The sequence below is a fragment of the Lactuca saligna genome, chromosome 3, assembly GCF_052625555.1.
Source record: "Lactuca saligna cultivar CGN05327 chromosome 3, ASM5262555v1, whole genome shotgun sequence".
NCBI lineage: Eukaryota > Viridiplantae > Streptophyta > Magnoliopsida > Asterales > Asteraceae > Lactuca > Lactuca saligna.
Window position 1 is genome coordinate 2,295,556 of NC_136419.1, and position 15,601 is coordinate 2,311,156.

Below are 15,601 nucleotides of genomic sequence, written 5' to 3' on the forward strand. Positions count from 1 at the left end.
AAAAACACCTCCAAACACCCTCTGAATGCATAATTCCATCAAATCCATCACTTTCGATTTTCAATTTAGAGTAGATATATATTGCCTTTCAAAAAAAAAATGAAACATTTTGATAGTTTGTATTAAAAATGAATTATTTTGAGACATTTTATAAAACCATTTTTTCTTCATTTTCTATATTTTTCTTAAATTAAAGTGTGGATAACTAGAACAATATGTTTATTTATATTTATAAAGACTAATGGTATAATTATATAATAAAATTAAGAAAAAAAAACAAATAAAACAATAATTTGAAACTATTTAAAACATATATATGTATAATAAAAACAAAAAGGTTAAATAATTTAAAATTATTTATATAAAACTATAATTGTAATATGGAACATCTATACAAATTCCAAGGTCTGATATGAAAATATTTTAATTAAACGTGAAATGAAAATTTACTATCGGTTCATTTAATATATATATATATATATATATATATATATATATATATATATATATATATATATATATATATATATATATATATATATATATTAAAGAGATGAATCTTAGGAATAGTAAACTGAACATTTTTTTAGCAGAAATGGTCCCTTGATTATAGATTACGTTTACTGGGCATTTTATGGAAATATTTAGATTCTTATATTGCTTCCCGAACCTTCCCACTGCAGCCTTATCAAACATCTTCAACCATCTGTTATATTCTGGATCCTTCCTCATTTCCCACAAACCCACCGCCTCATTCCTCTGTTCTAAAACCTCCGATCGTTAGGTCTCTTTCCTTCACACCGCCTCATTGATTAATCGATCTGCTTTGAAAAATTTAACAAAAACCGGAAACAATGAACCCACCCCCAAAAGCCAAAATTGCAAGAGCCAATAGAGCCTTCCATCACATTCAGGACATTCAACAGACACCCACAGAGAAGGAAGATGGAAGCACAAGGTAGGCAACAACAATAGATGATGACCGCACAACCACAACCACAGTATGCTTACGGAGCGTCGCCGCCTCCGCCGTAACCCTACCACCACCCCTTCTCTTATGAAGAAATATGTACCCTATGGATTGGGGATTTACCCTATTGGGCTGACGAATCCTACCTTCATTCCTGGTTTGCTGTCGCCAATGAGGTCCTTCTAATTCTTAAATATATCTCCCCAACACACACACACACAGTTCACCAAATCATTTTTATGTTTACGTCTTTTATGGAGTTTAGGGTTTTTTAAAGGTCCAAAAAGTGACCATAGCTTCACTTTGTAGGTGCTTTCGATGAAAGTAATCCGTAACAAAGCAACAGGGCTTCCAAAGGGTTACAGATTTGTGGAGTTCGCTTCACATTCAACAGCAGGAAGGGTTCTAAAATCATATGCTGGCACTGAACATTCCATCTTCGTAGGCGATTTAGCACCAGATGTTACCGATTATTTACTGCAAGAAACCTTTTACACTCAATATCTATCTCTAAGAGACACCAAAGTCATCACAGATCCCAACGCAGGACGCTCAAAAGGATACGATTTTGTTAAATTGCAGACAAAATGGAAAGAAATCGTGCCATGAGTGAAATGAACTAGACCCATGAGAATCAATGCAACAACACCAAAGAAGACCACAACATTCCAACAACAATACGTAGCACCAAAAGGTAGTATATTCATGTATTGTATTTACTATTTTGTTCTGTTAATCATATTGTAAAATTCTCATCTGAATCTGTTTTATCAAGCTTATATCCAACTACAGTGGTTGCTATTCTAATGGACACTCATCTAACAGAGACAACTATAAGTCTAGCAATTTTGAATTATACCCTTATGCCCATTTTCTTCATAACTTTCTTCTTTCTTATTGCAGGTTTTGACCCTGGTGTAGCAGAGGAGGATTTGAGGTCGATTTGCTTGCAATTTGGTCAAATAGTTTATGTTAAAATTCTTGCTGCAAAAGGATGCGGGTTTGTTCAGTTTGTCAATAGATAAGTCTTAAATTGGTTAAAAAAAATTGATACATGAAAATATTGTAAAAACTTAATTACTAATTTCCTGTAGGACATGTGCTGAAGAAGCAATTAAAAGGATGCATGGAAGTCAAATTGGTCAAACTCTAGTCCACCTTTCTTGGGGGAAAAGTACAGTGGCTAAACAGGTGAACATTAATTATGATATGCGACAAACACTATTTTCAGATTTATTGTATTTTGTATTTTTTTTGGTTGATTATCAGTGAGTAGATTATTGGTGTTTTAAGTAAAGAAAACTTAAATCATGTGTTTTTTTGTTCATCTTAGGTCAAATTTATGGAGCAAAAGCATGAAGTTCATCAAAAGGGGTTAGTTGATTTAACTTTTCCTCTTTTTTTTTGTTTACATGTCTTTTTCCATTCAAATATCCTGTTAGTAATAGTTGAAATCTAGAGTCTATTGGAAACTATGAAAACCGTTGGTATGTGGTACATGCGACATAATAGTATGAGAAAAAAGTATAGTTTTGACTACCATTCTACAAAATGTAATGATAGTTATTTATTATTTTTCAATATAAAACATATACTTTATATATTAACGGTTTAGTAAATATACAAAATGTTTTTAGCCATTCAATTTCTTACTTTAGTGAGTTCTTAATGTATTTTTCTTAACTATATTTAAAATCTACCCACTAGAGTTAAGCATCTGTTTCAGGTACAAACCTTAGAATTAGTTTTAGCTATCTAGTTAAGATTTATAGCTTGATGTAATTACACCATGGTTGATGTAAAGAGTGCTCAAAATGTCAGTAATTACAAGAGAGTGAAAGAAACATGTGTTTTGTGAAAGAAACGTGTGTTTGACGAAGAAAGGAAGATAGTTTTTATGGTGTTTGTTTTGTCAAATTGGATAGGGTTTCTTGGTTACTGAAACAAAGAAAAAAAAGTAAAGAAAATCTTTTTGATTCAAATACTGATCCTTCACTCCCAATCTTCTCTTAATGACGAACCAAAAGAAACCAAAGTCAGAAGGGTCAAAGGAAGTAGTTTTTATTAATGCAATTAGGCCAAAGAAAAATAACTACAGTAAGTAAAATTTTGAAATACTTCCTCCATTTTATTTTTTATTATTATTTACTTATTATTATTATTATTATTATTATTATTATTATTATTATTATTATTATTATTATTATTATTATTTGCTTTTGGTTTGTTTTCCTTTTTAAACATTTTACAAAAGAAAAAAAAATCGATTCAATAAACAACCTACGAAATTCCATGGTTTTGTATCAAATGTAGCTATTAGTGAACCAAGTAAAGGAATGGGTATGAAGCCAAGTACAAATCATAAGGCAAATCAATTCTTAGAATTACCGAAAACTATCAAGTGCAAAGATGTAATGAAATGCAAAGCTAATGAAATTGATAAACGCAAGGTAATCTTGTTGTTGTTCAATGAGATTTACATTATTATATACCAATTATCATGCTTTATCAAAAATCTTTTTACAGATTGAAAAAGGCAGAACGGGGAAAGGTGGCTATTGATCTTTAGAATCAACGACTTCCATCGGTTCAATCATCTTACGACGCTGAATGGATTTTAGGATACTTGCTTCAACATTGATCTTAGTTATCAATTTTTAACAATTAATTTGTCGAGTACTTTACTTACATGTATTGTAAATTGCAACATAATGTTGAAACTTTGAGTCTTTGATAATGTAGTTAATCTTTTTTCTGAAAAATCAAACATATTTGTTGTATATTTTGAAATCTCAAATAATTTATTTGAACATATAAATTCATAAGGTCAGAGAAGGAAAACAAAAAAAACACTGGGCAACGGTAAAAACATGTTTTATAGCATTCTATTTTTTGAAAATCGCCATTTATAGTATTTTACTTGGTAAAAATGCTTTTACCAACAAAGTGCACTTAAAAAAAACAGACACGTGCTCGGTGATAGAGTAGGTTCAGTTTCATAAAATTTATATAGCTTGATGATTGTTATTATTTTGATGTGGGTTTTGTAAAAAAAAACCATCCTCCTTCCGTTGGAACTTTAAGTCATGTTTGTAGGTTTTTGTTGTACTTATCATTTGTTGAACATGTTTTAGTTGTTTTTATGAATTGTTCTACTTTTATTTTTATTATTTTCTAATTTTTTTTAAAGTTTATGTACTCATAGTTGTATTTGTGATGATTTAAAGCCAAGTTGGTCACTGGTAAAAGCTTGGATTCTATATTTCTTGACTTTGCTTCTTCACTTCTTCACTAGATATACTTTCTCATGTATCACATTACTTACTTTTTTTTTACTTATTAATTTATAAAAAATTGTTCGTTTGTGATCAATTTTTGGACCACTGTACACTTAACATTTTTTTTTGCTGTAAATTTGTGTTATCAGAGAGTCTTGCATGTGTGCTCAGAAGACATTGAAAATCTCATATTGGCATGCGAGTATATTTTTTGGTTTATCATGGTGTTTCAGGTTTCTTTGTAATTAATTGTTTCAATTTGGATGGATTGTAAATGCTCATGCGTTGACTTTTTTTGCCCTTGTGATGATGACTGTCTTGGTGGTTTTCTGATATGTTTATGGTTGCTCATGTGCTCTTCATTCAACGGATGAGATCTACACATTTTTGCGTGGAATAAATCTTACAAGTGTAGAATTCAGTATCGTATTAATTTTTAGTGTTGGAGAAATTGATAGCCGCATGGGATGTCAGTCTTAGTCTTAGATAATGATGTGATTTAATTTTATTACGGAAAATTGAACTGAATAGGAAGATGGATGGGGCTGTTGTTTATAACATATTACAATACTTTGATATCTTTTCTTATTAACACATTGTTTTTTCAAAATTCTATCCAATTATTGGATTGTATTTTCAAAATTTTCTTATTATAACATTTACATGTTTGTAAATGGACAAATCTCCTACAATGGCAACGTATTTTATTGTGGCTAACAACTTAGGCAACATACTTTACTTTGACGCAAAAGCAACACTTTTCACCCAGTAACGTAGGGAGAAACTTTCTAGTTTAATGTTAATAAAATGTACATGTCAACTAAATATGGGTTATGATTACATATATTAGGTGTGTTTTTAGAATCCTCTTGTTGGTATTAAGGCTATATGGAATGGTTACGCATGCTTTGGGAATATATGTGATACCACGTAGATATTGATGGAGTTTCACACCCAAACCACCGGGGTTGGGGGCGGTGGTCACCGGTGGTTAGGTGGTGAAGGTGCAAAAAGAAGAGAGATAAAGAGTAGAAATGTGAGGGACCAATCAAAAGCCACGTCTTCGTCCGTCTTCAGGACCACGCCACACCCAAACCACCGGAGCTGGGATGGTGTTCGCTGAACACGCGTCCTTAACCCCTCCTGCTCAGCAAATCACGGGTGGATCCCTATCCTAGCCTAAGGTGCGCTTATCGGTGTAATTATAATTATTCTAGGCAGGGAGGTAGGGTGGCGTGGTAGCTAAGTAACTGTCTTCAGCTTTAGACAGCTACCAAGTACGAGGGTCATATAAAAAATATCCTCTGTTTAAACCATTTGCAATTCTAATTTATTTCATTCACCAACCAAACCTAGCCAAAAAGATCGCAAGTTAATCGGAAAGATTCAATCTTTATTGCGCTGTAAATGGCAAATGCATCTGGGATTTCAGCACCAATTGTCAAGATTTCACTATCTGTCGGCATAGATCGGTCTGGGTTTTGTTCTTCTAATCTAGTTTCCGAAAGAATCTGCTGCTCTGGCACTTCTACAGAATCTCGACCTACCAGGTTACCTTCTATTTCTTTGTGGGTATCATCGGTAGCTGCTTCTTGATCATTATCAGTGTGTGGATTATGAGCTTTCTTTACCCATATTTTTATGGTTCTTGATATCGTAACTTAAGTTTGACATGGGTTTTTATTAGTGACTTATAACCTTTATTATTATTAACTTTTTTTCCTAATTCTTGAATGTGAAATTACATATTTGGCTAGTTTTAGTGCAAAATTTGCAAGTTTATTAGCATGTTTAGCTACACACTTGTAGAAGAATGTACAATGCTCTCTCTGTTCCAAAGGATTAAAAAAAACCCTACGCTTTGACTTCTAAGGTCAAACAAGCTAGATAATTATCATTTATCAATGTTAATGTTAATATATAATCAAATAGTTTAAGAAGAATGTGATTTCTATACAAAAATATACTTTTAACATCAATTTACAACTCTTCGTTTTACCGATTCATGTACATTTGTTGGCCATCATATTAAATAAACCTATGAAGTTCTGGAAGGCAATTCACAAATGCTTTAACGACCCTTTGAATTACTCCACTCGTCAAATTCAAATATGCCAATTCTTTGAAACATTGGATAAAAAGCACATGATCTGCAGATTTAAGCATTCTTATCTTTCAAATATATTTTGAAAAACAGGTTTATTAGCAAGGGCTGCAAACTAGTTGGATGTGGATCAGCTTTACCAAAACTTCAGTATTCTAATGATGATCTTGCTAAGGTTATGGATACTACCGATGAATGGATTTCTAGTCGAACCGGAATCCGCAATCGACGACTTCTCTCTGGTTATATATTTTTTTATTCTTCTGAATGATTACTTTTACTGCGTATTTTGTGTTTTTTACCCCCAAGAAAAGAAACTATTTACTGTTTATATAAAGCACATGTTGCCACTTAAACTATCTTTTTGATTCGAAAGGGGCAGTTTTGAGCAAAAGGCTTAAAAACAAACATTCATGTTACTGAAATCTGACCAAAGAAACTACGTACAGGTAATGAAAGCTTGAATGGTTTGGGTGTAGAGGCAGCTCAGAAAGCGCTTCAAATGGCGGAGGTTGAACCTGATGACGTGGATCTAATCTTCTTCTGTTCATCCACCCCAGACGATCTTTTCGGTGGTGGTCCAACGGTCGTTAATTAAACTTTTCTAAGATTTCATGTGTCTAACTCAAGAAAGATTGCATGTTTATTTATTGTTTCTGGGTTTCCATATTTTAGGTTCAAGAAGGACTTGGGTGTACAGGAAATCCGCTTGCATATGACATCAGAGCCGCATGCACTGGATTCCTATTAGGGCTAGTCTCAGCTTCCTTTCATATTCGGAGTAAAAAGATCGTTTTCTTCCATACAAGATGATGACTTTTCAAGAAACCATTCATTCATAATGAGTATTTACAGGTGGGGGTTTCAAGAATGTTCTTGTGATTGGAGCCGATTGCGTATCCCGCCATGTTGATTGGACAGAGAGAAAGATCTGCGTTCTTTTCGGTGATGCTGCTGGAGCTGTTTTACTCCAGGTGTGTATTTGATAAAAAGATTTATTATTATTACATTTCCAAAATAATCATCAAAAATTAAAAATTCACAGGCCTGCGATTGTGAAGATGATGGTTTATTTGGTTTTGATTTGCACACCAATGGCGATGGCAAGAAGCACTTGAATGCTGGCATAAAGCAAAGCGAAGCAACGATTGTGAATGGTGTAGTCTCGGGGTTAATGGTTTCATCTGTATCGGCATCTATTTCAAACATCCAAATGAATGGACAGGAGATTTTTCGATTTGTTGTTAATGCTGTGCCAGAAACTATGAAGGCTTCGTTATCAAAGGCTGATCTTAGGGTTTCAGACATCGACTGGTTGCTGATACATCAGGCTAATCAGAGGATCATTGATAGTGTAGCAAAAACACTAGAATTCCCAAGGGAAAGAGTGATATCTAATTTGGAAAACTATGGAAACACTAGTGCTGCTTCGATTCCATTGGCATTAGATGAAGGTGTGCGAGGTGGGAAGGTGAAAAAAGGTGAAACAATCATGTTAGGTGGCTTTGGGGCTGGGCTTACATGGGGTTCGGCTATTGTTAGATGGGCTTAGACAAGTTTTAATTGATATGCTTCATTCATGGAATGAAATATTTGCCAATAAATTCTTTAATAATTTATATATGTGGCTATGTTATATTCCATTCAAAAAGGAAGATCAATAATTGATCATTTGAGAAGAGAGCTTGATTGGTGTGAGATTTAATTGTTTAAACCATGTGTTATGGCCGCCCCACATCATGTGAGGTGGGGAGCTGATGTGGCACAAAAGGTCCCGTCGGGTAACAACCCCCCCCCCCCCCCCCCCCCCCCCTTTTTTTTTTTTTTTTTTTTTTTTTTTTTGCTGAAGATGGACGTGTTAATGTGGCACGGTAGAAAAATGAAAGATGAGTTAATTATATGGTCCAAGTCTTATTCAAATTACAAATCAAGAATTGTATGGTAATATTTTTCTAGAAAGACAACTAAATTTTAGAAAGTAGACCAAGGAAAAGTACATTAATCTTTTGTAAGCTCCATAGTTGGGTTTGTTAGCCAAGCTTACGATTCTAAACTTGTTATGTTAGAAAGCCAAAAGAAAAGAGAGAGAAACAATGATTAGAAAAATGACATTTCTTTGAAGTATTCACCGGGAATAGATAATTGTTCCGAAATCTTTATAACACCCAAAAAGTGGTATTATAATTGTATCCAAACATTGAATGAAAATACCATTTTCTACCACAACTCCTTAGCTAACATGCATTTTGAAAAGATGTTTAGTAGTTTAATATCCACAAAAGGACAAAACATCGAATCTATATCACTTCCCTCTTATCCAAAAATTTTCGAGTTGTCAATTGATCCAAAGTAGATTCTCAAAACTAAAGCATTAACCTTTATTAGGTTTAATATTGGGAAATTAAGGAATCTAACCTTTATAAATGATGTTTTTTAAAAACAACCAACTTTTTTAACTTTTTGACAATGACAAATTTGTTCGGAACATTATCATTCCGAAGCAACCACTGGGATATTCGAGTAATATTCCGATGAAATGTTTCGGAATAAGAATTTCTTTTTGTTGTTGTTTCGTTTACTGCAAAAAATAAAGTGATTGAAGTCTTCAAATCTAACAAAAATAATAATTACATAAATTTAAATATGTTTTAAATAATACTACAACGTTCAAATGGAGCTTATTTTTTCTTCATACCTCAAAAAAATTCCGTCAACCGTGTACAATATGATATGTTACAATCTTCGGTGAACCCACTATTGTTTATGACTGTTGCGGTATGTCTGCAGCTTTTTCAAGGTTGAATTTGAAACTCTCAATGAGATTACATAAGTGGGTTTGGTACCCTAGTACTTGATACCTAGTTGGAGTTTGTAGATGCGGAAGCGTATAGCTATAAACCAAACTGTATTTTCTGAAAAATGTCAACTCTTGCAGTGACTATCATATATAGTCACTTTGAATGTCTTAAAATCTAAAACACCTAAAAACTAGTGACACTCGGTATATTGAAAGGGATGTAAAGTTTCACAAAATATTGGAATTAAATAATCATCCAATAACAATATATTATAAATGACTATTAGGTAGGTATTGTAATCGAAACATATTTATACTGTATCACACTCATACCAACATGAGTAAATGGGTATGTTAGTCATATCATCCAATCACATACATCAATGTTGAAAGTTGTTTGCACAAACATTCACCAAGCATCATCCGCTTTTCACTTTATCAACAATGTGATCCACATCATGATTTGTTGCCAACCACCACATATCTACAATAAAGTAAGTACTGTTATTAGAAGCGTAGTACATAATGATCACATAATTATATAACCTACATCACATTCCAACCAACCCACGTGACTATCCCTATTTAAGCATGTCTAAAAGTCAATAGTTAGTATACCAATGATAAAACAGTGCGAAAACAACAACAAAGCATCTCGTTCTTTATATATAGTGTCAATGGAAGGTTCTAAAAGATTGTTTAATGGTGTTGGATGTTTCCGTGCAACGCCTTTCTTCTTAATCTGTAACCATGGGGAGTTATTGTTGGATTAGTGTCTAAGCCCGTAACTATATTTGGTAGGTATTTGATTCGGTTGTGCATGGTCCTTTTGGGATGCCTTCACCAAAGCAACTTGATAGGATGATTTATAAGGAGAGAGAGGTTAATTATGATTTATTAATATATTATATGAATAATATATTAAAGTAGAAATCATATTGTTTAGTTATTATTAGCCAAGAATTAATTAATAATTAGTTTTGTGGTTAAAAGACATTAATTAAACGTAGAGGACTAGAATTGTAATTATAAGATAATTGCAATTGGGCTATAGATCACCTTGGAACATAGGTTGGACGAATTATATGGGAAGCCCATAAGGAATTCATCCAAGGAGTGATCTAAAGGGAGTCCATGGGCTGCTTGGAGCCTAAGCAGTCAAATTAGGGTTTCCTTGTTTGATAACCCTAATGGCTTCACTATATAAAGACCCCTATAGCCCCAAAAACGTGGTGAACTCTTTGGAAGAACCCTAGGACGTTTTTTGGTGTTCCTCATCCCTCTCATAAGTCATTCTCTTGCTCTTGGTGTTTGTGAGTCATTAGAGGTACTACACTTGTGGTACTTGCTTTCAAAGACAAGAAGATTCAAGAAACAAGTTGTTATTACAACATAACAACAAGAGGTATGTATTCTATTCTTCTTATGATTTTCGAAATTACTAGGAGCATGATAGGTTCCCTTTTGTGTTCATAATGTTGTATGACTAATAGTGAAAACATAGATCCGTATTAGGGTTGCATGCACACATACGATTGTTTGTATAAAACCCATCAATGGTATCAGAGCGTTTGGTTTTGTTTTTCATCAATTAGTTTTATACAAAAGTATGAATTTTACATATTAGGGTTTATAGCCAATAAACCCTAAAGGCATGATTTTTGAAATTAGGGTTCCTAAACCCTAGATTTTGAAATCTTGACAGGGTTTCCCAAATCCTTTCCTTAGCCTCCAAGATTTCGAATTTTAGCGTTATCCAACCCTAGGGTTTCGAAATTGCCTCCTCCCCAAGATAATATCCCTAAATTTTAGGGATTTAGATAATGTCATATCTTATAATTATCCGTTAATTGTTTAAATTTGGTAATTAAAGATTTTGTATTATCTCATCCCAATTTTCGAATTTTAGGGGATTTAAGGGATTAGGTTAAATTAATTGTTTAATTTAATGGATAATCCTTCAAGATTTGATAATTCAAATTAATTGTTTAATTTTTAGATAATTATTAAATCAAAGTTTCAATATTTAAATTTTAAATTAAAAGGTTTTAAATTTAGAAGTTTTAAATTTGATTAAAACCCTAGTTTTTTGAAAAGTTCAAATTACACCCTTATGGTTTTATTAAATTAATTAAGTGTATAATCAAATGAAAGTTAATAAATCCATAGTTATATGGTTTATATTTAATTAAATTAAAAGTGTAATTTATTAAATTAGACCAAATAATATTTTAAAAGTGTAAAAATGCACCCTTATACTATATATAACAATAAAAGTCTAATATTGTATATGTATAAATTAAATGCTAGTCTTACCGTTAGTAGGCGTCACTCATAAAGCCGGTCTGTAAAGGGGGGGGGGGGGGTATAAGGTTATGGCCTATAAAATGGTCGTTTAATGGGTGTCCATTTTCACCCACCGCTTCCTTGATTGATGGAGGGTCATTAGCCGAATGGGTAGGATAGGGCAAACCCTTTCCATTAAAAGTGTAATGAATTATAAAGTAACTAAATGTATTTTACAAAATTCTCAATCTTAGTTACTTTAGGCAAAAGTGAATTTGATGCAATTCCATGAAATTACACTTTGTACCCTTGCGAAGATGTTAGTGGAGCGTGTGTGGTTAACTGACACACTAAATGGGCTCTAAGAAAAGGTGGCAAATGGTGACTCGATGTTTGTCATGGATCGATGGAGCGTGTGTAGCTAACAGGCACATCGATTAGGTGACTATAACATTGGGGGCGCCGTGTATATTTGCATGGTTATTCACACCCTGTTTTGTGATCCTCGACATCCCAGTCACAAAACGAGGGGCATATCGAGATTTAAACATGTCATTGAAAAGTTCAATGAATCTCAAAAGAGCTAGGAATTTTCGATACATTTAAAACTTAATCTCTATTTTTGTTTTTCATTGTGGAAATTAGTGAATCGTCATTCACTTACCTTCAAATAATCTGCGACCGGATTACAACATCACTCTTCCATGTTGTAGAATATTGTGTTGGGTCCTAGCCTCAATATCTCATTTGGGTGTTTTATTAAGGACTCAATCAATAACCTAACTTGAATTTTCTCCCGTTTTGTAGATGTCAAAATATGACAACTATGGTTTTTCCAAATCCCTTGGAACAAGCTCTCCACATGAAGATGATATTCCACGATTTGATCGAGGAACAAGAGATCATGCTTGACTTCCTCCACCTCCTCTTAGTATTCTCCCTGGCCCACAAGTTCAAAGGCTTGAAAGGTTCAAGCTCACACAAGCCCTTTTGGCAAGTAAACACGAAGAAGGAAAGTCATTGTGTACACACGTCTTAGAGAAGAAACTGCACATTGACAGGTTAAAAATGTTGGGAGTCATTGTCTGTGAGAAGCTGGTTGGTGGCTGTTCTTCAATCGCTTCGTGACTCATATAATGAGTTCGTAAGAGAGTACTATATGATAGACCACGACGTAACCCTTATCAATCTCACCTATTTGCTTGTTGTTGCTAAATTAACAATGATTTGGCTAACTGGAGAAGCAAAGTTGATTGGTAGATCTGCCTTTCAAAACACCATGGACATAGGCAATGGCAACGAAGGCATGCCATGGTCGAAAAGTTTGACCGTAAGAGAAAGGCAAAGTTTGAGGTAGTTTTGTGTGCTGTTCCAAAGTAGTCAATTTGATTTTATTGCCAAGAGAAGGGGCATTGGAGATGAAGCTACCCTGTCTACTTGAGAGATATAAGAGATGGGAGATTCAAGACGTATGGCTCTACTTCAGGTAAAATCCTTTAACTAACTCTGTAAGTTCCTATTTTTTATTCTTAATACATAATGTGATAAGATTACATTTGATGTTTTGTAGGATCGAAGAAAAGAGAGAAAGCTTAAAGAAAGAAGTGAGTTGAGTTTGATCGCAAAGAAATGGATTTCGATCGCATGATTCGATGATCGTATTTTTGGAGCTGCTACTTTTATAGTTATGATAGATTGCTAGCAATATGTAATAGCGTAGTTTTTATTTGAATTGCTTGTAAGGACAAGTTTTTCCGCACATTTTTCTAAATAAAATAAATTTTGGTTTTATCTTATTTATATATTTTTGTAACACCGTAAATTTCAAGACAAAATTTTCATTTAAAATAATCATTTTACTCTTAGAAACACTTGTTTAAAATCTTATTCATAGTCGATTTACAAAACATAACTCCATTTTCACTTGCATAGAAAACCAGGATCCTCCAAAATATGACTCTTTCTCTAGTGTGTACAATCAAGCCGGTGCCGTCCCGTGATACTGAAAGAAACCTGAAAAACATCAAACAAACCACTGTAAGCACGAAGCTTAGTGAGTTCCCCAAAATACCACACATAACACATATTAGCCACTCGAGGCTATAACTCTGTGGGTCCGTGCACCCAAACTCTGTGAACCCTCAGGTTCTAACTCTGGGAACCTTCCGATTCTAACTCTATAAACATGCACAGCATAAATCACATAGAAATAATGCAGTACAACACATCACGTACATATAGCATACAAATACTCTAATCACATAACTCTGGTTACCTACTCAAGGTAAAGTATAGTGAGAAGACTCACCTGGCAAGCAGAAAGCAGATATCCCCACACTGGAATCTCGAACTCGCCACCGCCTAACACGTAAAGCAAATATTCTCATGAATATAACTCTCGAGACTAGAATAAATCCTCTCATAACACCCTCTCATGGGTAAAAGACTAGTTTACCTCTCTCTTGGCCCAAAGGCCACATCGCTGACCAAACCCTAAAAGTCAACGACCAACCCTTGGTCGAAATCAAAGTCCTCAGTCTAAGTCAACCCCTGACTGACCCTACTCGCCGAGTCAACTCTGTGACTCGTCGAGTTCCCATAATCAGAACTTCATTCAATCTGCGACCTAACTCGCCGAGTCACCCCAAGACTCGCCGAGTCCAACAACTCTGAGTCCACTCGCACTCGACTCACCGAGTCATCCCTCAACTCACCGATTCTCGACTCTACCAGAGAATATTTGGGACTCTTCGACAAGACTCGCCGAGTCCAAATGGACTCGTCGAGTCCAAGGCTATCTTCAACCTACTCGCCGAGTTGTTCTTCCAACTCGTCGAGTTCCAGGCCATCTGCAAGCAACTCGTCGAGTCGACCCATGTGACTCGCCGAGTACCACCGTTCTGAATCCATTCAGAAGCACTCCAGGCCATGCAATTGATCCAAAACATAGATCTAGCCTCCTACAACCCATCCATCACGTAAAGTGGCAAACTTTACGTGAATCCAAAGAGATCTAAGCCGTTTGCACATTGGGCTAGGATTTGGGACAAGATGACTCCATCAACCACTCACAAACAGGGACTTTCATGCACTCTAGACCTTCTCCCTTCCAGATCTGAGGTAGCAACCTCAGATCTAACCTCTAAACTCCAATACATCCAAAGATATGATCTCCAACATCCCCAAAATGATGCATCTAAGAAATAGCAGCTCAAAAAACGAGATATTACCTCTAAGTGATGCCCCAACTGCAATGAAATTTGAATCCAAGCAAATCTCCTTGCTCCAAGCCTTCAATCTTCCCAAAATTCCTTCAACCATTACTTCTCCAAGCTCCAATCCACTCAACAATGGTGCTTCTCCGTGATTTAGGGTTTTCTGGGGCTCAAGGGGTGATAAAGAGGCTGGGAGGAAAACATAATGATCTTTATATAAGGCTCAACCCCGAGAATTAGGGTTTTCTCCACTCAGCGCCTACTCGCCGAGTCCATTACACTGACTCGCCGAGTCGGCCACTTAACACGCGACCAGGTCGCGACTCTACTCGCCGAGTCCGCACATGGACTCGCCGAGTCACTCTTTCCCAATTTACTCTTTCAGCCCTTCAACTCTACTCTTGATATTTCGGGATGTTACAATTCTCCCCCACTTAAATTAGGCTTCGCCCTCGAAGCCTACAACAACTCAACTCCAGAAATACTCCCACAACGTGCCACCTGGCCTTAATCGGACCCGCTCTTACAAGGCATACCCATCGAAACTTGAACACACTTTCCCTTTCCTTACGGTGTCCTGACCACTGTCTCGAACCGGGCACCGGATGTACCCTCTGATAACCACACTCAATGATCCGAGAATTACCCATGAAGCATCACTGACCCAAATCTCAACAATCACTTGACCCATAAGGGTTAGAAGCCATGAACCATCGGATCCCCGATCCGAATCCTATCCTATCCAATCCGTGACGACAGAAAGGCCCACTCTTCAATCCCAGAGCAAATCTCATGAGTCCTCTTCTTGCACTCAAGCACCCAAGCAGCACCAACCTTCGCACTCTCGGGTTAGGAGAACCCGTCGCACTGATGACATCTCTAACGTCCCCAGGAGACACCACCACTACGCACACGACCCTTGATCAGAATCAAGCTGGGAGTCCCAGACTC

General features: G+C 35.3%; 1 protein-coding gene and 1 pseudogene across 1 annotated transcript; both read left to right on the top strand.

Annotated features, from left to right (window-relative positions):
• Nucleotides 1–945: 945 nt before the first annotated feature.
• Nucleotides 946–3,532, top strand: LOC145033837 (polyadenylate-binding protein RBP47B'-like; annotated as a pseudogene).
• A 1,965-nt stretch (nucleotides 3,533–5,497) lies between these two features.
• Nucleotides 5,498–8,031, top strand: LOC145034230 (beta-ketoacyl-[acyl-carrier-protein] synthase III, chloroplastic-like). The gene is made up of 6 exons (XM_078982607.1): nucleotides 5,498–5,798; nucleotides 6,446–6,594; nucleotides 6,802–6,938; nucleotides 7,028–7,133; nucleotides 7,208–7,326; nucleotides 7,398–8,031. Exons 1-6 carry the CDS (start codon nucleotides 5,656–5,658, stop codon nucleotides 7,902–7,904), a joined length of 1,161 nt encoding a protein of 386 aa, XP_078838733.1. The 5' UTR covers nucleotides 5,498–5,655; the 3' UTR covers nucleotides 7,905–8,031.
• The last annotated feature ends 7,570 nt before the right edge of the window (nucleotides 8,032–15,601 follow it).